The sequence below is a fragment of the Theropithecus gelada genome, chromosome 11, assembly GCF_003255815.1.
Source record: "Theropithecus gelada isolate Dixy chromosome 11, Tgel_1.0, whole genome shotgun sequence".
Classification (NCBI taxonomy): domain Eukaryota; kingdom Metazoa; phylum Chordata; class Mammalia; order Primates; family Cercopithecidae; genus Theropithecus; species Theropithecus gelada.
In genome coordinates, this window is record NC_037679.1 from 30,553,109 (window position 1) to 30,576,159 (window position 23,051).

General features: G+C 36.8%; 1 protein-coding gene across 3 annotated transcripts in view; it reads left to right on the forward strand.

Annotated features, from left to right (window-relative positions):
* LGR5 (leucine rich repeat containing G protein-coupled receptor 5) overlaps positions 1–23,051 on the forward strand; it is a 147,329-nt gene that overhangs the window by 75,213 nt on the left and 49,065 nt on the right. For all 3 annotated transcript variants that reach the window (XM_025403339.1, XM_025403340.1, XM_025403338.1), the window contains exons 3-4: positions 10,841–10,912; positions 21,505–21,576. In XM_025403339.1, coding sequence (XP_025259124.1) covers positions 10,841–10,912; positions 21,505–21,576 — 144 coding nt within the window. The remainder of the gene's footprint in view (positions 1–10,840; positions 10,913–21,504; positions 21,577–23,051) is intronic.

The window sequence follows — 23,051 nt, forward strand, 5'->3', positions numbered from 1 at the left end:
AAGAGTAGTAAGATTGTGCTGAATCTGAAAGGCAGTCAGAGGAATTTAAATAAAAAGCAATGGGCAATGGTTTTCTGATAGCCAGTGCCTCAAGTGATACAACCATTGTGTCCCTGCATTTTCCTGTTTTGGGTCAGGGTTGCTCCTAACCAACCTAAGCTTCAGACCAACCTTCCTTTAAGCTTCAGACCAACCTTCCTTTAACCAGAGTAATAATTACAAACCCCAAATTTGGGGTCAAAATGCTATATTTGAACCAAATTTTCTTCTATGAACTTTTCTACACAGTGTGAGCAAATAACCTCTCTTTGGCTCATTCTGCTATTTGTAAATGGAGATGATGCCAATTGTTGAATGTGATTGTTATAAACAAATAGCACCATGCTCATAAAGTACTGAATATCGTGCCCTAGCATTTATGAACGGTTTGATAAATAGTAGCTACTATTTATATGCCCAAAAGCACTATATGTGGCATATTGAAAGTGCTCTAAGAAATTGCTGAATTTAAGTTTGATATGTAACAAAGAAGGAATATTCCTCAGCTGTTTCTAATCTGCTTCTATAATGACTAGCTATCTTGGAATAGTTATGCCAGACCTGAAGCAACTGCAGCAGTATGGCCAGCTGCCTTTGGAAACAAGATCAAACGATCAATAAATATCAGTTGAGCTCCCTGCTCTGTGCATGCAATAAGACTCTTGAGTTTAGGAGTCTATAATCAGATAGACTGCTTATAAAAGGGTAGAAAATGAGCTAGGCACTGTGGTGCGTACCTGTAGTCCCAGCTACGAGAGAGGCTGAGTCAGGAGGATCCTTAAGTCCAGGATCTTAAAAAACAACAACAAAAAAAACTTTAAAAGAAAGGGTAGAGGATAGAAAATCAACCTTTATAGGCTTAGATTTTATAGAATGCATCTTATAGGAGAGCTGACTGTTAACTGAGACGGTTAAGGAAGATTCCATAAAGGAATTGAAATTGAACTCTCTTAGTCTGGTTAAAGAAACCACAGGGCCCTATGCACATTAAAGGATCTCCTTAATGACTTGAAAGAGTTCATTTACTCAGTCCAGTGGTCTTAGTCCTTAACAATTCTTAGCCCTTGAACCTTGAAATCTGAATATTTTTTATTATATCAAATAATGAAAGCAAAATGCACAGCTCATGAATACACAGTTTAAGAAAGGAAGTCTTTTGGCTGGATTTCACAAATTGGATATGCTTGACACAATGACGGCAGCACTTGAGGCATTGGCTAGAACAATGGAAGGGGGTGGATACAGTTTTTGAAAATTGCAATTTTTCAAGGAGTATTGGGAAAGACATTTTTTTATCAAATGGGAAGAAAATTCGTTGATGAAATGTCATGATTCTTGTATCCAAGGCACTAAATTGGCTTCTGCAAATCTTACCAAAGATGAACACAAGAAGGTTAAGTTCTTATGTATCTGTTCCCATCTGACCAGCAGGGGCACCTCGTAAAACAACACCTACCATGGTGGGCTTAGTCAATTATTGCTGTCATGCATTACTTCAAGTTGAGGAAAATTACATCTTACTATAAGTTTCATCATATTTCTAATTCTTCATATGACTCAGATGCTTGGCTCCTGTATGGATAAACCAAAGCCAAACCTATAAATGTAGTTGGCCCTAAAAGTAACAAAAGCAAATCAATTAATTGAATTGAATCATTAATATCAATTTTAATTGACTATTATTATCCTGGTTTCATCACTTATGTATCTTTTGAGAGTCCCTAATTATAGTATCATAGTTTTGGCTAACTTTATTTAGGACAATTTTTTTTCCAAATGAGAATATTTTGATACTTTATAAAAGAATAAAAGACTTTTCAGAAATTTTACATTTAAATGATAGTTTAACAGCAATTAATTATTCAGGTAAATTAGAACTCCAAAGAGTGGGAAAATTCAGAAATAGTCACAGAACTGCTGAAATCAATATTGGAAAATCACAGAGAAGGAAAACAGTACCAGAAAACTAGAAATAGGCAAGTTACCATCCAGATGTTTAGAATGGAAAAAGGGGGGAAATTATTACCATTAAGCCTGATAGCCCTCATCAAATTTCTAGAAGAAATTAATTTAACATTTATAGAGTGTATGCCCTTTCACTCTCGTGTGCTTTGTAAAAGTTGGAAAATAAAGCGACAATTTCTAGGAGCCAGCATGAATTTACTAAGTAGTCTGATGAAACGTTTTCTTTTAAATCACAAGAATTATGATATTCAAGTTAATTCTACTCCAATTATTTAAGTAGCATTGCTATTGCATAGCTTCCATGCTCCATAAGAAGACCAGACTACCTTTAAATAAATAAGGAAAGCGACAATGCTTTTCACTTTACATAAAACCTTTCGGAGCTTTGGTGTCTTCACCTACAAAATGTGGACGATAATAATCCCCGACCTACTCAATGATATAAATTATGGGAAAGTGCTTTTTACAATGTTAATGACATGTTATAATAAAGTAATCTTACAATAAACAGGAAGAAGAAAAAGGGAGGAAGAGGAGAATGAGGGAGGAAAAAGTAACAGTAGGAAATGCAAGTGTAATTTTTTAAAAATTGAGGGTAGACAAAGACCTTCATGAAAGAACCCTTTCATTTCTTTTAATGTAAGGGAAATGAGGCCCAGGGAAGTTAAGTAACTTGTGTTGTCTCACAGCAAGTTAATGGTGAGAAGGAAGAAAATCAAAAAGGGAAAGAAAAAAAAAATAACTAAATTCAAGTGAAGAAGAAATTTGTGCAAGAACTGACCCAGGAGGCCTAGTAGATCTAGCCAGTCCTTCTCACTTAGCTCTGAAAATGCTACTCAGCCAAGTGGACCCATGTTGGACCATGGTTTCCTGCACAATAATTTCCCAAGGGTCTCAAATGCAAGGTCAAATGTCCCCTTCCATCCTCAGTACTCCCCCGATCTTGTACACATACCTCTCCCTATGTCTAGAGAGGAAAAATTAGACCTACGTGTGATTGCTTTGCTCTCATCCCTCCATTTTACAAAAGGTAGCTACAAAATATAAAATAAAATCTTTTAAAGATTCAAATTACTTTAGCAATTCAAAGAAAATTGTACATTCTCCAAAATACTGTAGATGGTTTTTACAGCACCAAAACATCTACCTGTTTGATTTATTGAAATAGGAATGTGTCTATTGTCTATTGTAACTTAATGGTGTTTTTCTTTTAATAGCAATTAAGTCAGTAAAACTAACAATGGTGGGACAATATGAGTCATATTTGGAGCAATGACTTAAGGGATAAAAACTTTTAAAAATATTTTATGTAGAAAGACAAGTTTTTTTTAATCAAGTTATATCTTATTACAGAAGTGAAGATGATGAAAAAAATATTCCCATGAAATGATAATTTTAGAGACAGCGTTTTAAAAACAAAAACAAAAACAAAACTTCTGACCAAATGTTATGTTGCTCTCTAGGGTTGGAAAATAATTGCTTAGCAAACTGTTAGTTCAAATCATCACAAGAAAGATGTGTGTGTTTCTTCCTATTTGTGTATTGTGAACACATTTGAAAGCCTGTTTTATTCCTATGTTTGCATGCATTTCGGTTTTAAAAGTACTAAAGCCACCCCACATGGCAAAGAAATAAAAGGGGAATAATTTCCTTAAATTGCTGTTTTTGTCAATGAGACAGATCTGCCACCAGCCCAGCAAAGAGCTAATAGCAGATCATAAATTCCTTTGCTTTAAGACAGACTGCCCTGATATCACAGGTCAGTGGTTCCACAGGTTAGTTCCGAATATAGACTCAGGGGACCGAAAGTCCCTGCCCAAAAAAGAAAACCTATTTGTGTGAAGTGAGTTTCAGGAAATGTAACAGAAAGGCATTCACCCTAACAATAATTTAAACTAGTTTAAAAAAAATAAAGTTTTTACTTTCTCCTTTTCATTTCCAAAGTCACTATTTCAAAAACCATCCAGCTATTTGATGATACTTTCACAGCAGTGAAAGCTGATAAACACCTAGTTGAAAGCTATGTTTTAGAGCTCACAAATGCACTGTTGAAGTCCTGACTGTGAGCAGGATAGTTAGGGGCATTTTGACCAAAATAAGTTATGAGTCACTTGAGTCTGATCAATTAAGTTGTCTATGATGGTCAACCAAACCCGAATCTGTCTTAATTCAAAAAGCAACTTTTTTATATCACATCATGCCCATTTCATTTGCTTCAGTATTATACATAGCACTTTGGATAACTAATCAAATGCATGTGGATTATATATAATGTAACTGTAAGTATAAAACGTTGCTCCTCTTTGACTGCCTACATTCCACCTCGACCCTAGTGGCTCATCAGGTTGGATTTTTCTTCCACACCAAATCCTACCACTTCATGCCACCTCTGCCACTGCTACACTATCCCACCATCTCCCATCTGAAGATTTTAGTCCCTCTTGTGCTTCCACTCTTGAGCCCCTGGTCTCTTCTCCGCTTTAAAAGGGTCCCATTGAAAATGTTGGCAAACTATGCATCTAACAAAGATCTAATATCCAGTATCTATAAGAAACTTAAAAATATTTACAAGAAAAAAACAAAGAAAGTAAAAAGTGGGCAGACATTTTTCAAAAGAAGACATACATGCAGCCAACAAGTATATGAGAAAAAAAAAAAAAAGCTCAGCATACTGATAATTAGAGAAATGCAAATCAAAACCACAATGAGATACCATCTCACACCAGTCAGAATGCCTATAATTAAAAAGTCAAAAAATAACAGATGCTGGCAAGATCGTGGAGAAAAAGGAAAGTTTATACAGTGTTGGTGGGAGTGAAAATTAGCTCAACCATTGTGAAGACAGTGTGGCTATTCCTCAAAGACCTAAAAACAGAACTACCATTCAACCCAGCAATACATTACTGGGTATATACCCAAAGGAATGTAAATCATTCTATTATAAAGACACATGAATGCATATTCTCATTGCAGCACTATTCACTGTACCAAAGACATGAAATCAACCTAAATCCCCATCAGTGGTAGACTGGATAAAGAAAATGTGGTACCTGTACACCATGGAATATTATTCATCCATAAAAAAGAACAAGATCACGTCCTTTGCAGAAACATGGATGGAGTTGGATGGAGGCCATTATCCTTAGCAAACTAACACAGGAACAGAAAACCAGGTACCACATACTCTTACTTACAAGTGGGAGCTAAATGATAAGAACACATGGACACATAGAGAGGAACAACACACACTGGGGCCTATCAGAGGATGGGAGGAGGCAAAGGATCAGGAAAAATAACTAATGGGTACTAGGCTTGATACCTGGGTGATGAAATAATCTGTACAACAAACCCCCATGACACAAGTTTACCTATATAACAAACCTGCATATGTACCCTGGACTTAAAGGTTAAATAAATATATATACAAAAGGGTCCCATCAGAAGGACATTTCTAAAACACAGATCTGATCACACTACTCTCTGATTTGAAATCCTTGCAAAGACCTTTATGGGATGGGCCTGGACACCTCTCCAACCTTACCTCCCGCCATCCTCCTGCTGTCATTCCACTCCAGCCATGATCACCTCCTTGCAGCTTCTGGACCACACCAGGCATACTCTACCTCAGGAATTTTGTTGTCTTTATATCAATACCTGCATGGTGCAGGCGTCTACTGAAATGCCTACTCAGCAGAGAGACTTTTCTGACCATCTTATCTGAAATAATAGCCCATCACTGCCACAACCACCACCCATTGTTCTCTATCCCTTTGCTTTGATTTTGCTTTTTTCAGAGCATTTTTCATGTTATATTATTCACTTGACTTTTTATTTAATAACTATCTTGTCACATTAGAATACCAGCTCCATGAGGTCGGGGGCTTTATCCTGGTATTCACTGCTGTATCACTGTCACCTAAAGAGGTACTAACACAAAGCTGGGCACTGTGGCTCACGCCTGTAATCCTAACACTTTGGGAGGCTGAGGCAGTGAATCGCTTGAGTCCAGGAATTCGAGACCAGCCTGGACAACATGGCAAAACCCTGTCTCTACCAAAAAAAAAAAAAAATACAAAAATTAGCCGGGCATGGTGTCACATGCCTGTAGTGCCAGCTACTTGTGGGGCTGAGGCGGGAAGATTGCTTGAGCTTGGGAGGCAAGGTTGCAGTGAGCCAAGTTTGAGCTACTGCACTCCAGCCTGGGTGACAGAGTGAGACCCTGTTTCAAAAAAATAATAATAATAAATAAATAAATATTTAAAAACATAATAAAGTGGCACCAGCACAGAGCAGGCCCTCAATAAATACTGTGGGATATAAAAAAGATAGCTTCAGATGTAGAGGAATTATAACCCTGATGCATTATTAGTAGGAATATATAAAAGTGTAATCATTTTTCCAATGGTTATGCATAGAACCACTATTTGACCCAAGAATTCCACTACTAGATATATACCCAAAGGAATGGAATCCAGGGACTCAGATATTTGTACACTAATATTCGTAGCATCACTGTTCACAAGAGCCAAAAGATGGAAATAATACAACTTTCAATTAACAGATGAAGGGATAAACAAAATGCAGTATATACATACAATGGTACCTTATTCTATCACAAAAAGGAATGCAATTTTGATATATGATATAACACGGTTGGACACTGAAAATATTATGCTTAGTGAAATAAGTCAGATACAAAAAGAAAACATTATATGATAAGTCAGATACAAAAAGAAACATTATATGATTAGTGAGATATATATATCTCACTAATATGAGATACCTAGAAAAAGCAAGTTCATAGAGACAGGATGTAGAATAGAAATTACCAGGGGCTGGAAATAAGGGGAATGGAGGGATATCGCTAATCAGGTATGGAGATTTTGTTTGGGATAATCAAAAATTTGGGTGTAGATAGTGGTAATGGGTAGACAACATTGCGAATATATATAATGCTACTGAATTGGAATACTATGCAGCCATGAAAAAGGATGAGTTTATGTCCTTTGCAGGGACATAGATGAAAGTGGAAACCATCATTCTCAGCAAAGTAACACAAGAAGAGAAAACCAAACACCGCATGTTCTCACTCATAAGTGGGAATTGAACAATGAGAACACATGGACACAGGGAGGGGAACATCACACATGGGGCCTGTCGGGGGATGGGGGACTGGGGGAGGGACAGCTTTAGGAGAAATACCTAAATGATGAGTTGATGGGTGCAGCAAACCAACATGGCACATATATACCTATGTAACAAACCTGCACATTGTGCACATGTACCCCAGAACTTAAAGTATAATTTTAAAAAATCTCTAGACCGGCAAGCTAGTGTGGGAGGAAAAATTTTTAAATGTTACTGAATCTACACATACAAATGTTTAAAATGGTAAATATTATTTCATATATATTTTACCACAATAAAAATATGCATAGCCAAGACCAGAAAAAGAGATAGCTTGAAAGAATAACATTTCTTCCCAACTTAGACTGACTTTTAGGAAAATAGCAACATGCGATGTCTGTGATAGTTCAGGTGCACCAACTGCAAGCTAACAATAGGAAGACGAAAGGCAAATAAAGCAGAGAGACGGAGAATATTGTAGATTGAAACAGCTTTGCAAACATGATGCATTGGGGCCAATATCTAGGCAAGTATGATACCATACCTTTCTTTCCTGCAATGGAGGTTTACCAGCCCAGACAGCTAAATAATCCTTCAGTCCTTGACTCTCAGAGGATACCACAGGGGTCCGTCCTGTTTCGATTATTCACCCAAAACAGACTTCAGAGCTTTGGGACAGGTCAGTTCCACAGGGTCATCCAGGAGCCCGGGTTCCTTCTGGTTTTTTCTTGTTCTTGTTTTGCCTTCTGTGGAATGTTCTCCAAACCAGAATTGTTGATGATGTCTCACCAGTACCCCTTCTGCAGGAAGGGGAAATTGAAGAAATTAAGAACAAGCAATGTCTGTTTAAGGAGGTGATACAGGTGTTTCACATATCACTTTTGATCACAGTTGAATTTAGTCACATAATCAGGTTTAGATGCAAGGAAAACTGGAAAATCAGACTGTAGCTGGGTGGCCATGTAATCTGCTAAAATTCTGGGTGGGGGAATTATTCTACAAGGGGAGAATGGATACTGGGGGACAGTCAGTAGTCTCTACTCAACTAGTTAGTTAGGCACTACTGGGGCAACCTACTTTCAGAAAGTATTCAAGGCCCTATACGGATACCAAGAGAATACCCAGGTTCAAGGAGTTCCCAGTCTTTCATGTGTCATAAGACAAGTACACACTATAACACAAGGTATTTTATAAAATCTATAGCAAGACACAAAGTGCTACCAAAGGAGTTCAAAATAGAGAGATGGACCATCAGAAACTGAGCTTTCCAAATGCTTTCCAAACTCATGGGCAATCTCTCTACTTTGAAGTCTTTTGGTAGCACTGAGGTTGCTTTGAAAAACAGGGAGTGAAAGGAGAGCATTTTAGGTGGAACAAAGGGCAAGAGGGGGGAATGTGGAGGGCATGTCTAAAAAAAGCAAACCTCGTGGTCTGGTTCAGTATCCAGTAGGGATCAGGGAATTCTCGGAAAAGAGTCTGAGGACTTTTCATTTCTATTTACCTGGCATGGAAACTGACAGAGAGTTTTTGAATAGGGCAGTAATATGGTCAGAGTTGTCTTTATAAAGACCATCAGTGAATATGGAGTGGGTGGGAGTAGGTCGAGACTGAATATGGGGAGACAAGATGGAAGGTCAGAGTTAGTGTCTAAAGAGGGTTTTCTGATAAGACAGTTTTATAGGAAATAAAGAAATAAAACATCTCTTAAGTTACCCTGGTCAAATATTATGCTGAATTACATGTTAATAACACATATTTATTAAGTGCCTACACCATGGTTAGGCTAGCAGCTCTCAAACCTTTCTGACCATGTATAGGAAGAAACAAATTTCCTCCCCTCAATCGATTTTCACAAATATATTTGGAAACAAAGGCTTTTATAAAACAATACTTCAGTCCATTCATTCTGCTGTTTGTCTACTCTATTCTTTTTCTTAATTTTAGAGCGGGCCACTAAATTATTTATCACTTGAAAAAACACTTCTTTAGGTACCATGAGATAGGTAGGAGGAATACAATATAAGAGCTATCCAAGTCTTTTAAAAGATTATATCTGTTAAGAAAAGGAAAAACAGGGACAAACACAAATGACCACAACACCAGGTAGGGAAATTATGGAGGTTTGGATCTGGAAGGGACCCAAGAAGCCATTTTATCTTAACATTTCTTGTAATTAATGGGACAGCAAGGCTCAGCAATATTAACTAACTTCAATTCTACAGCACAAAGCAAGTTAGTGCTGCAGATGCAGGATAAGCAAAGCCTCTGGGAGAGATCCTAGGACCTTCTTATGTTGTTAATGTTTTTAAGCATAATTTTTAAAAGTGTGTTGTATTTTAATTTTATTTCATTTGCATTGTATAAATAATGCTTTAAATACACATACCACAAATACTACTCTGAAGTTCTATTCATATGATAAGTGTAGCATTTCTTTAAATATTCATTTATAGTATATTATCAGTGGTGTGAAGTGGCAATGGGACATATATTTAAAGTTGTATGAGAAATGGCTTATTTCAGTTCAGTCAGTGGATCTCTGACTGAATACTCTCTCCTTTAAAGATAGTATTGAAGGTATACATTTAAGGCTGTTAGGTCCTTCAGATATAAGCACTGGTCAATTGGACCAACCGAATCCTTATCCCTAAATCCCCATCTCCATCAAAAAAAGGAGGGGGCTGGGTACTATAGCACACCCCTATAGTTCCAGCTACTCAGGAGGCTGAGGCAGGAGGATTACTTGAGCCTAGGAGTTCAAGGCCAGCCTTGGCAATAAACCATTTCTAAAAAAGAGAAAAAAGAAAAAAGGGCAAAGGTATATTGAGTCCCAGTTCTACTCACCATTCTGTATGATCAGCTCCTCAAAATACTGTGCTCTTTGGAGTCACATTGTTGTTTTTGCATTTTCCATTTTGTTCTTTAACATATGACGTTATGGCTTTGATGTGGCTGCAGAAAAAATACTGACTCACATGTTTCGGGTACCACATCTTGTTGATCTTTTGCACAGTTTTTCACTGTGGCTATCTCCTACGTAGAAAAATATTATAAAGTAACCTTCTAAAATTTTACCATTTAATAATGTCAGAATTTTCCATTAAATAACCCATGTTAATGTCCTTCATGCTAATATCTCTTTGTTTTCAATTTAAGTATTGCTCTACCAAATCATGTTAAATTTAAGCTACTCTGTCCTTTGCTGGTGGAGTTTAGAAAAAAGTGATTGTGATAGTCTACACTCTTATTTGACAAATTTAATAAGAAAGTTGGGTATTTTGAGGTATAGTTGCAACAGAAAGATTCTAATGTTTATCTAATCTATTTTATGCTTACAAAGAATATTTGTAAAACTCATGTGACAGTCACGTTTTGACATTACAATTTTTTGCAAATTATCATATGGTGTTAGCATTTGCTTAAAAATTTGTTTAAGGACAGTTTTATATATATGCGCATATGGTATAAGCTATTAAATGGTTTATTGTGAAGTAGGTAATTTATTACATTTCTTTTTAGGCACTTCTGCCAACATTTTAATTAGAAATTTATAGATTTTTTTGCAAAATATAACAAAACAAAGTTCTTGACAGTTGCTTTTGATACTTGTGGTTTAAATGTAGTTGTATTGCATTTTTTTTTTAACAATTAAATGCCTTCCACATGAAGGGGTATGCTCACTCTCTCTCCTCTCCATTGAAACCCACAGACGTCTTGCGGGAAACGCTCTGACATACATTCCCAAGGGAGCATTCACCGGCCTTTACAGTCTTAAAGTTCTGTAAGTAAACTGAGTGTTGTTGGATATATTTCTGATTTTAGTGTCAAATGGCTGCTAATTAACTTGTAAACGTTGATTGTCTCTAATAAACTATTGAAATCCATGGGATAATTCATCTAAATTCAAGTTTACTTCATTGGTACCATAGAGCCATATCATACTTGGCTAAATTTGTGTGTGAAAAAAAATTCATCTCTCCATTTCTAATTTTAATATCTTAAATTTTTGCCTTTAAATAACTACCTTATCAACTCAGACTTTTAAAAGAGTATTTCCCTTTCCTTTTGTGTTGTGAAATTGGGGTGCATGTCTTCAAAAGCATTTTGATGACAGGGTGAATAAATCACTGTGATGCTGACATAATGAGACCACAGCTTCGAACTGGTTTCAAAGGGCGGTGAATAAGCATCAGCTACAAAAACCAAGTTTGTGTTCCACCTGTGAATAGATAGGGCAAAACCTAGTGTATAGCAGATACACTGAGCAGTTGTTTATTTGTTAATTCATTGAAAATTGTAAATATATGAGGTTTCGCATTATTTAATGTCCAATTTCTCAATTTGTTTTCCAGAAAACTCATTATTATTGAATACTTCCTTCTTCTGGTACCCATTGTTTAATTTTCTTTTAGTTTGTTCTGTGTAGAAGAAAGAGGCACTTATGTAGATAAAATAGTTAATGCAAGGAAAAGTTTATCTCAGAAAAAAATCCTGATTTTCTTTCTTTGACGTAAAAGTTATTAACTTTGATATATTTCTGCTTATTGAAAATTGCATTTCAGTGGCCTAAAAGACACATAGGTTAAAAAAACAGTTTAATTCAATTTAATATTTCGTTAAAAGTGAAATTCAACAGCAGAACCATTATTTGATCACCTTAGGAGATTAGGTTTGGTTTCCCTTCCTCTGTCTGAATTTTTTTCTTTTCTTTTTCTTTTTTTGCTACTAAGAAGAGATGTTTTTAAGTTGTAATGTTGCCAAACCCTAACAGTAATTCCTTTTGTGGTAAAATTCTGAGTTGTATATAGTTTCACAAACCCCCAAAAACTATCTGGAACCATTCAAAATGTATCGTGAGAGTCAAGTTTAGATAAGAACTAAAGTGATTTTTTTTTCCCATGTCGAGCTATGTACCACTAAGTATTTGGGATACTTTCAAAATAAATTTTACTAGAATCAATTATTTTAATTCACTTAACAAAGTGTATATTGGATATATAAGCTAGTGTGTGTGTCTCCAGACATCATAATTATACTTTAATTATAAATATGTAAAGTGAATATGTATAAATTAATATGGATATATATGAATTATATATAAACTAGTTATAATTACATATAATTATAATTTTAAATCTTTGCATTCTTAAATATGAATTATACTAATTAGTTTGAAGTCATACTAATTTTTCTATCATAACATTTTTATATTTTATGTTAATAATTATACCATTATATATTTCTAATTGCATTCACCAGTGCATTACTAGTGAATGTTTGTTTCCCACAATGCCCTAAAGATCCATGAAATTAGAGATATCATCTGTCTTGGTCACTGGTATATCCTCAGCTCCTATGACACTTCCTTGCTTATAGTAGACATTTAATAAATATTTGTTGAATTAATGATTCAGGCTGATGATCTAGAGAGAATAAGGGAGTTCTAGACTTTTCAATCTTTTCTTCATTTTGTATGATATTGACCCAATGCTATATGTTTATTAATAGAATATCTATTGTGTATTAAACAAAAAAGTTGTGCCTTCATGTCTGATATGTTCTTTTACTTACAAACAGACTTTTTACCCAGAATGCTCCTGCACACACTTTGCTGCTTCTTAAGGTATATTTTACCTGAACACTCTAGAGAGCACTGGATTGATCTGATTCAAAAATGAAAAGCATAGGTTATTTCTCAAGCTAACTATTAAAATGTACCCTTTCCATCAGAAAAAAATGATATTTAGACTCTCTCTTTTATCCACTCCTACTAACCAATGTTTCCTGTCTCCTGTACAATCAAGGGTTCAGCAAAGCCTAGTGCATGTCATGCTCAAATTAGCGTTAAACAAATTATTACTAGAAATATAAAGATCAATAAATATTGTTCATGCCCTTGAAGAGCTTATAATCTAGTGACAGACTGTGGGACCAAGATAGTGGGACAAAGACATAAAAACAGAGATCACTTCTGATTTTTGTGGAAAGTGTGTCCAGATACCTGTGCAGGGTACTGTGAAACTACAGAGGTTGGGGACTTGATGTCGTCCCATCCGATGGCTCAGATTTGGCTTCCTGGGAGAGAGGCTTTCCCAGAGATGACCCAGGAGCTGAATCTTGAAGCACAACTAGGAATTAGCCACTCAAATAAGATAGCCGACTGAGGGGACAATATGTACAGCAACACAGAGTCAAGAAAGACCTGGGATGAACAGTAGCTCCAAGCAGGTTAGTACTTGAGCATTCAGGAGACGCTACAGAGCATTTGGAGAAGAGCTCGCAAAGACAGAAGTCCCAGTTGCAGGGATCCCATATGTTAAGTCAAAAAAAGTGGATATTATTATATCCTAGGCATGATGAGGAGTCAAGGAAAAGATGTACATAAGTGAAGAAAGGCCATGTTCAGACTTTGTACTATAGCTGGGTCCCTGTCAGTGTGAGGAGAGTTCAAGAGGAAAAAAATCTTGCCAGAAATTGTGGTCACTCTTCTCTTTACTTTGCTGATCTAAAGACTAATATTCAATGAATGGACTCAAATTGTCAAATATTTTTAAAAGTATTTTGGTTTTTGTATTAGATTGTTTGTACTATGATAACAGCATACCACAAACTGGGTAATTTATAAAGAAGAGAAGTTTATTTCTCATAGTTCTGGAGGCTGGGAAGTCCAAGATCAAGGTGCTGGCATCTGGTGAGGGCCGCTCTCTGCTTCCAAGATGGCATCTTGAGGGCCAAATCCTCTGGAGGGTAGGAATGCTGTGTCCTCCTGTGACAGAAGGTGGAAAGGCAAAAAGGGAATAAACTTCTTCCAACAAGGCTTTTTACAATGGAATTAATCTATTTCATATGATTGTACTCCAAACATTTTTAAGGCAATAATACAAAATATTTATAAAGCAAACTTTTAAGAAATTCATTGAGATCACCATTTCTTATTTTTCTGCTAATTTAATTAAAACATCTCCCAAAGGCTCTACCCAACACCTCCCAAAGGGCCCCACCTCCCAACACTGTTGCATTGGGAATTAAGTTTCAACATGAATTTTTGGAGGGGACAAAAACATTCAAACCATAACAGCATTAAAACAATTTTTCTCAGCAATGTTGGTTCTGCCTGTTACAGAGTGTTTTGGAAATTTGTGGGAGCATCTTTGGTTGTCCAGATGATTGGCATGTAGTAAGCTGTCCTGCAATGTGCTGCACAGCCCAGCATAAAGAATTCTCCCTTATTCTGGCTTCTGACTGTCCCTCCATACCAACTATAAATCAATAATACTTTAATGTGTAATTGTATTGAAATGTTTTATCAGAAGTTCTGCATATGCTTAATAATTTGCACAGGAAAAATTAAATGGAATAAACATTTTCTCTCAAGATAATTAACTAACTAACTAGTTTATACATCCTGTCTATTCCTGACATTTTAAGATTTCTAACCACACATTTAGTTTAAAATTGTGTTAGTAGCTGGGCACGGTGGCTCACGCCTATATAATCTCAACGCTTTGGGAGGCAGAGGTGACTGAATTACTTGAGCTCGGGAGTTCAAGACCAGCCTGGGCAGCATGACAAAACCCCATCTCCACAAAAAATACAAAAATTAGCCTGGCATGGTGGTGAATGCCTGTGGTGCCAGCTACTCAGGAGGCTGATGTGGGAAGATTTCATGAACCCAGGAGGTTGGGGCTACAGTGAGCCAAGATTGTACCACTACACTGTAGCCTAGGTGACAGAGCAAGACCTGTCTCAAAAAATATATAAATAAAATAAAATAATGCAGTAGAAGAATTACCTCAAAAGCCACAAAACAAATTAAAAATATGGAACCATGGAAATGTGCAACCTCTTTAAAATAACTAGTGTTAAATTACCAGAGTAACAAGAAACACAGGATCTCATTGAATTTCATCAACAAAGTTTGCTTTATAAATATTTTGTATTATTGCCTTTTAAGGTTTTTAGAGCACAATCATGTGAAATTTATGTTGTGATAATTATATAATGACTTATTTATCTGAGGGTGGCAGGCTTATTGCTTTTTTAATCTTACTCTTTTACTACCTAGTAAAGTCTACCACCCAACTTCTGAGAAGGCAGTTTTGTGACTATTTCTTTTTCCAATTTAGCCTCAATTCTCTGTTGCCTGTGGAGGGATTTTCAGGGCCTTTTAAAGTACTGGGGAATGAATGCTTGCTTCAGAATGTTATGGAATTTTGAGACAGGATAAATATTCTCTGTGATATTTCCACACTATCTTGCCCTAAAACATAGAAAATTATTTTGACACTATTCATCTGTAAGGAACACTCATTTGGGAGAATATTCATGCTCAATTGTGAGTGTCACACTTCCTGATTTTCTCCACCATGACGTTTGTAATTTGACTTGGCATATTATATTTATTTTAATAAAGATTATTTCCTTCTTTCCCTTATATAAGTTATGATCTGTCATTACATATCTGTATTAGTCCATTTTCACACTGCTATAAAGAACTACCTGAGACTGGGTAATTTATAAAGAAAAGAGCTTTAATTGGCTCATAGTTCTGCATGGCTGGGGAGGCCTCAGTAAACTTACAATCATGGCCGAAGCCGCAAGGCATGTCCTACATTGCGTCAGCAGGGAGAGAGCCAGGGGAGATCTGCCACACATTCTTAAACCATCAGATCTCATGAAAACTCATTCACTGTCATGAGAATAGCATGGCAGAAACCCCCCCACCATGGTCCAATCACCTCCTACCAGATCCCTCCCCTAACCTGTAAGGATTACAATTTGACATGAAATTTGGGTGGGGACACAGAGCCAAACCATATCAGTGTCTCAACTAGTTTTTATTCTAGTATCCATCTAGACCTCTACTCTCATGTTCCCATTCTCATGCAGAATGGCTTCTGATTACATTATTTTTCTCACACCCAAACTTATTTATTTAAAGTAGAGGCAAATGGCTGCAATCCCAGCACTTTGGAAGGCTGAGACGGACAGATCACCTGAGGTCAGGAGTTTAAGACCATCCTGGCCAACATGGTGAAACCTCATCTCTACTAAAAATACAAAAATTAGCTAGGTGTCATGGTGCACCCCTGTAATCCCAGCTACTTGGGAGGCTGAGGCACAAGAATCTCTTGAACCCGGGAGGCAGAGGCTGCACTGAGCCAAGATAGTACTACTGTACTCCAGCCTGGGCAACAGACTGAGACTCTGTCTCAAAAAAAAAAAAAAAATAGAGGCAGGCATCTGATTCATTCATAAAAATGTTTCCTGAGGTAGTTGCATATGAGCATCATGTATATAATGACATTTATATCATCTTACTATAAATTACTTTTCTTATATTTCTTCTTTATAATACATTTAGGGCACATCAATAAACTATATTGACATTTTTCTTTGAAATAATGTGTGTAAATAGGCTACCATTCCATGAATTTTACTTAAGTATAATAGAAGTGGCATTACAAAATGTTTGTTATTAAAGGGAACATTGAATCCAATATACTTGAGAACCACAGTGCTACAGGTAAAATGCTGAACAAGATAGACCTGTCCCTACTCTCATGAAAACTCTCTTAACTGTTTTATAAAGTTCAAAAGTGGCTGGAGAAAAGAAATAACTGATGGTATTGTGATATGGGGAGGAAGATAATGTGAGAGTAATATTTGTCTGGGCCCTGACCTGAATAAGGATGGTAAAGAGGATGCATGGACAAAGAAGAGAAAAATAATCTTGATCCAATCTATTACGATGGAGAATGAAGACAGCAGCAGCCATCCTTGGCTAGGTCTGTTTTACATCTGAAATCTTATTACTGTGAATGCTAAAACATCCCTAATATTTAAAGTTATTTTTCCTGTAAATATTGGCCCTAATAAAAATAATAAGTAATTGGCTCTATATGGCAAAATATCCAGTCCGTGGAATTCTGAACCAGGCTGTCCTCAGCAAAGGTTCATTTTCTAGTGTAAGTCATTCCATGAAAGAATGGCTCATCCTTCTGCCACCCAAGACCAAAACCAAAACCACATGGAGGTGATGGGTAAAACTAGCCATAGAAAAGTCACAATGAGCCAGAATTCCCCCATTCTCATGTAGACCCAGAATAGAGCCTTGATGGTTACTTCATATCCACACAGAGGACAAATAGGCCAAAGGAATACCTAAGAATTGAGCTCCGTTGTAACCAAGTTCCCATTCAGCAGGTTATTTAATCTCCCTCTCCATCACTGTACCTGTTCTTACTTAGTCCTGTTGGCAAAAAAAAAAAAAAAAAGGTGGAGGAGGGACCAAAAAATTGTATAGAGTAGCATGGGAATGCTGTATGAAATAGTGATTAATTTTAAAGCTCCTGGGACAAAGAAATTAAGAAAATATAGAAGTCATCTTTTGTCTCTAGAGAAAGTGTTTCATTTTCTTTTCCTAATCATATGTGAATGATAAAAATGAAGTTTTACATGCCTACACCTATATTCAGTATGTTTATATTGCATGTATTCAGTAAGGAGTATTTTCAAAAGAAATCAGCAGCCATGTGTAAATGTTTTGTTTTAATTGCACCCCCTAGCACTATAAACCTTGTAATTGTTTTGTCTCCCATTGGAAGATCTTAAACAAAAACAGAATTTTCTAATTAACCCACTGGAGACTTATAATGATATAATAAAGATAACTTGCTCTTGTTTTGTCATTTGAAAGTAATTAAACAAAAGTTCCTTATTTAGGGAGTGATCAGGGCTTAAATTGTTTTTTAAGTTATATTCTTGGTGTTTTACTGGTAGACATGGTTGAAAATTTAAGTCATTGGGAGGTAGCTTGAGGGTAGCTTTAAAAGTTATCATTGGCCAGGCGCAGTGGCTCACGCCTGTAATCCCAGCACTTTGGGAGGCCGAGGTGGGTGGATCATTTGAGATCAGGAGTTCAAGATAAGCCTGGCCAACATGGTGAAACCCCATCTCTACTAAAAATATAAAAATTAGCAGGCGGTGGTGGCACATGCCTCTAATCCCAGCTACTCAGGAGGCTGAGGCAGGAGAATCGCTTGAACCTGGGATGCGGAGGTTGTGGTGAGCGGAAATTGCACCACTGGACTCCCATGTGGGCAACAGAGTGAGACCCTGTCCCCCAACCCCACACAAAAAAGTTATCATTACTAAAGTTCATTTAAGTTCCATTCTCTGAGGAAGATACATAAAGCAGCAGAGAAAGTTCTCCACTATTCAATGACGAAAAGCTATCTGAAACTCTCTTAACTTCCACCTCAATTTTTCAGATATTTTAGGGAAATCATACTTTAAGAGTTTCACTGTTTGGTTAGTAAAGCAAAGGACAATGCAATACATACTTTGTACCAGTAATATATTATTTATTAATAAACAGTTTAGACATCAATTAATTCTATTATCTTTATCTTATCATTTAAAAGTATCACAAAAGTAAAGCAATACCTAGAAAACATTTTTGTGAACTTAAAATTGGATGATGGATTGAAACTGCTTGGGAAAATGTAAAATGACAAAAATGTAAAATAACAATAAACTAACACAGAAATCCAAACTTTTAATATTCAGGTAAATTATGCAAAACATAGAATTCGAGTTTCAGTTCTCCTAATTCCCTAACTGGTAAGTGAAGTGTAGGGATCTTCCTAAAACTCAACTTTATTCCTAAGGAACCAATACATTTGTGACTCTTGGCTTATGAAATTTTAATTGAATCCAAGTTTAACATAATGAAATTAATTGAGTAGAACTATTGGAATACAAATGACGTAATTACGTTCCTTAGAAAACAATCTCAGGCATGGTGAGAAAGGCATAATTTTTATGATCTCCAAATATTTTTCAAGTCTTATTTGTATATGAGCACGTATTTATATACATAAAAGTACTATAAATACTTTCATATTTTAATCCTCCAACACCTTTTCAACCAGACGATTTTATTCCCGTTATACAGATAAAAGACCAAAGGTCTGCAGGTTAAATGAGTTTCCTCGCCAAGACTAAAAGCTTAGGTCTTATCTCCAAGCCCAATGCAGCTCTTCCTCAAGGTCAAATGAAGATTTTTTTTTTTCTTTTTTTGAGACAGGGTCTCGTTTTGTCCAGAGTAAGTAGGACTACAGGTACATGCAACCACTCCTACTTCCCCAAGTGTAGAAATATTTAGATAACTGGGTATAGTAACTCACACCCATAGTCCAGGCTACTCTAGAGGCTAAAGCAGGGGAATCCCTTGAGCTCAGGAGTTCGAGTCCAGTCCTGGGCAACAAAGCGAGACTCTCCTATCCTTCTTTTCTAAAAATATAAATAAATAGGCTGAGTGCGGTGGCTCACAACTCGGATTACAGAATCCCAGAACTTTGGGAGGTTGAGGTGGGAGGATCACTTGAGGTCAGAAGTCTGAGACTAGCCTGGCCAACATGGTGAAACCCCATCTCTACTACAAATACAAAAATTAGCCGGGCGCAGTGACGCGTGCCTGTAGTCCCAGCTACTGGGGAGGCTGAGGCAAAAAAATCGCTTGAACTCAGGAGGTGGAGGTTGCAGTGAGCCGAGATGGTGCCACTGTACTCCAATCTGGCGACAGAGTGAGATTCCATCTCAAAATAAATAAATACATACATACATACATACATACATACATATTTAGCATAGCATGGGGTGGTTCTCAGTGGGTGGTGCCCTGCTCAGCAGTGTTGGCATCACCTGAGAGCTTATTACCAGCGTGAATCTCCGGGCCCTTACTCAGACCTACTAAACCAGAAACTTTGGGGTGGAGCCCAGCATTCTGTTTTCACCTTCCAATGGCTTTTGATGAACCCTAAAGTTTGACAACCACTGGCACAGAGTTTTCTTTTTCTCTGGCTCATTAAATTGTCAAATCCAGTACAAAAATTATTCGTTTCGAGAAAGGGCCTATTAATGTACATTAAAAGGGCCAATTTTTACTGAATGCTTCTCATGTAGCAAGCATTGTTCTATGAACCTTCACTCATTGAATCATCACAATGAGCCCTGCAAGGTAGGTGTTATTACTAATCACTGAGGCATGGAGAGACTCGGTGGTTTTCCCATCTCTAGTGGCAGAGAAGAGGTGGTCAGATTTGAGAATCCATGTTCGTAACCATACCGTTCATATGCAATCTGAGAATCTGCACAGTCAGCACATATGCCTCGAGAATGCTGCCTGGTACGCTGGAAAACACACCAACCTTTGGAGTGAGACACACCTGGGTGGAATTCCAGCTAGTCAGGTGGTAAACAGAAACTTCCTTGGTAGAGATGAAAGAACCAGGCAGATTGTTTCTGAAATACAAACACAAGTTTGCAACTTAATAAGTAGAAGTATTTCTTTCAAATTTCTGCTTTCCTAAAATAGTCTTCTGCCTCAGGCTTACAGGGACTACAAATACTGGGAGAAAAAAAAAATGTGCTGCAAAATGCTTGTGTTATAAACATTTACGAATAAAGTAGCAAACTATAAGGAATCTCGTGGGAATTTGTTTCCCTGCTATTTCCTCATTAGCAATGATATATTTTTATTTCATAGCGCCCAGGTGTTTCCATTCTATCATCCCCATAGTCTGAAAAACTGTTCAAATTTTTCAAGCGCAAGTGCAGAAACACAAATACTTCACAAAAAGAATTTAGCTTATATCAAAATACAGCCATGCAGAGAAGGTAGGCAATTTTAGCATCCTACCGTTATCCTTATTTCCATTTGGTGTAATCTATACAAGCAGCAGGATGATCCTTTAAAAACATACATAACAGCATGTCATTTTCGTACATATGCCCTTCAACAGTGGTTTCTCATCACACATAAAATAAGGCCTTATGTTGGCCGGGAAGCCCTCCATGAGATGGTCTCAGGCTCTCTCTCTCCCAACCTCAAGTCCTCACTCATTCCTCAGACACAGTTGGTCCTTTGCTGCTCCTTTAACAAGTCAAGCAAGCTCCCTCCAACCTCCAGCCCTTGTACTTACTCTTCCCTTTTCCTTGGTAACTTCCCAAATGTTCACAAGGATTTCCTACCTGTCTTCCTTCTGGTCTCCAGTTAAATATCACCTTTCAGAGAGACCTTCCCTGACCACCTTTAAAATAAAAATCTCACCCCCGATACCATCTATCCCAAATTCATAGTTTTGTTTTTTATTCATAGTACTTATCACTTGTCTCATGTTATATTAATACACTCATTTGTTCATCTTTAATTATCTTCACTCTTCACAGGAATTTAAGCTCCCCAAAAGACAAGACTTTGTCTGATGCTCTGTTGTTTTTCTGACACCTGAAACAGTGCCTGGCCCTGTTATGGCCTGTTATTGTTCATTATTTTTAACATTTTTCTTTATTTCTTTTAACATACAGTATGCTGCAGAATAATCAGCTAAGACAGGTACCCACAGAAGCTCTGCAGAACTTGCGAAGCCTTCAATCCCTGTAAGTACAGTAGACATTGCAAAATATATTTAAGATCAATTTGGGAAAAGCATTGAAATGTTCAGTTGGCCATTTTAGTATGTTCCTTGGTTGGGAGTCATACCTAAATAAATTGTGAATGAGAGCCTATTAGAGCAACAACTCTTCATTGTCTCATTGAGCAGTATGTATGGGAGAAACCAGTGTTCAAGTTTGGGGTTTTAGGGTGGACATTTAATTTCAGCACCTCCAGTCCAAAGCACTACTTCCAAGATCCTGTCCTACATTCCCCTGTAATATTCTTGCTTCTGAATTCAAATAAGAAATAATGCTTTCCTTTTACTTAAAAAAATAGATGCTGTATTAGGAGATATACCTAATGTAAATGATGAGTTAATGGGTGCAGCCCACCAACATGGCACATGTATACATATGTAACAAAACCTGCATGTTGTGCACATGTACCCTAGAACTTAAAGTATAATTTAAAAAATAAATAAATAAAAAATAGATGCTGTAATCTAGACATTTTGACATCTTTGATTTATTCTGTTTTTAGATTGAGTTGTCTTGTAATCAAGTTTTTTTGAGTCAAATAAAGGCTTACTTTTTTTAGTACTGCCTATATAATACATTAGGGATCCTCAAGTCAGGAGCCTAAGATCTACAGGTATATTCTGAAGCTTCCCCATCACAGAACACAGATGTGCAGACGTAGCCATAAACAATCCCACAGATACAAACATGCCTTAGACTCACACACCACACACAGACACATGGACTCACAGAGGTGCTGGTGTTCCCTACTCTGAATCCACAACTTTTCCGTCAGGAGTTTCCTACCCCCCTACACACACTGATTGAAAACTTCTGAATAAATAAAATTACTCACAAAAGAACATTCTCACCAGTTAAATGTTTTGGAGCTTGTATTGTAAGCAGTTGATTGTAGTGATTACTTGGCAAGTCTATACTACTACTGTTTTGTCAGTAAATCTTCCTCCCATTAGAATGTGTGTTTACAAAATATTGCATGATTTCCAATATATCACACATGTGTGATATATGCTCTAATTTTACTTACACTGGAGGTACACATCTGCCAAACAAAATACTGGGTTGTAGTTCGTGATGAGGAAGATAAATGCATTAAAAGGGCAAATAAATATTGATAAACATTGTGGACTCCAGCTGAAAATTGTTGTAAAGAATCCTTTGGTTAATAATTACATATAGTTTGCTTAATGCCTTTTACTGAGGTAACATAGAGGGAGGACTGTGAGATTTGAAGATGATACTTTTGTCCTTTGATCTTTTTTTTTTTAAATGAAAGAAAATCTGTGCTCGAGATCATTTTAAGCCTTTTACTCCAGTCAAACAAAGTGACTTCCTAGGTTTTCACCAGCCTATAGATAAACAAGCCCACAAGGGCCCCTTTGTGGTATGGGATAGGTCTGTTGTATTTTCTGGAGCTCCTTAATGTCATGACCGTATCA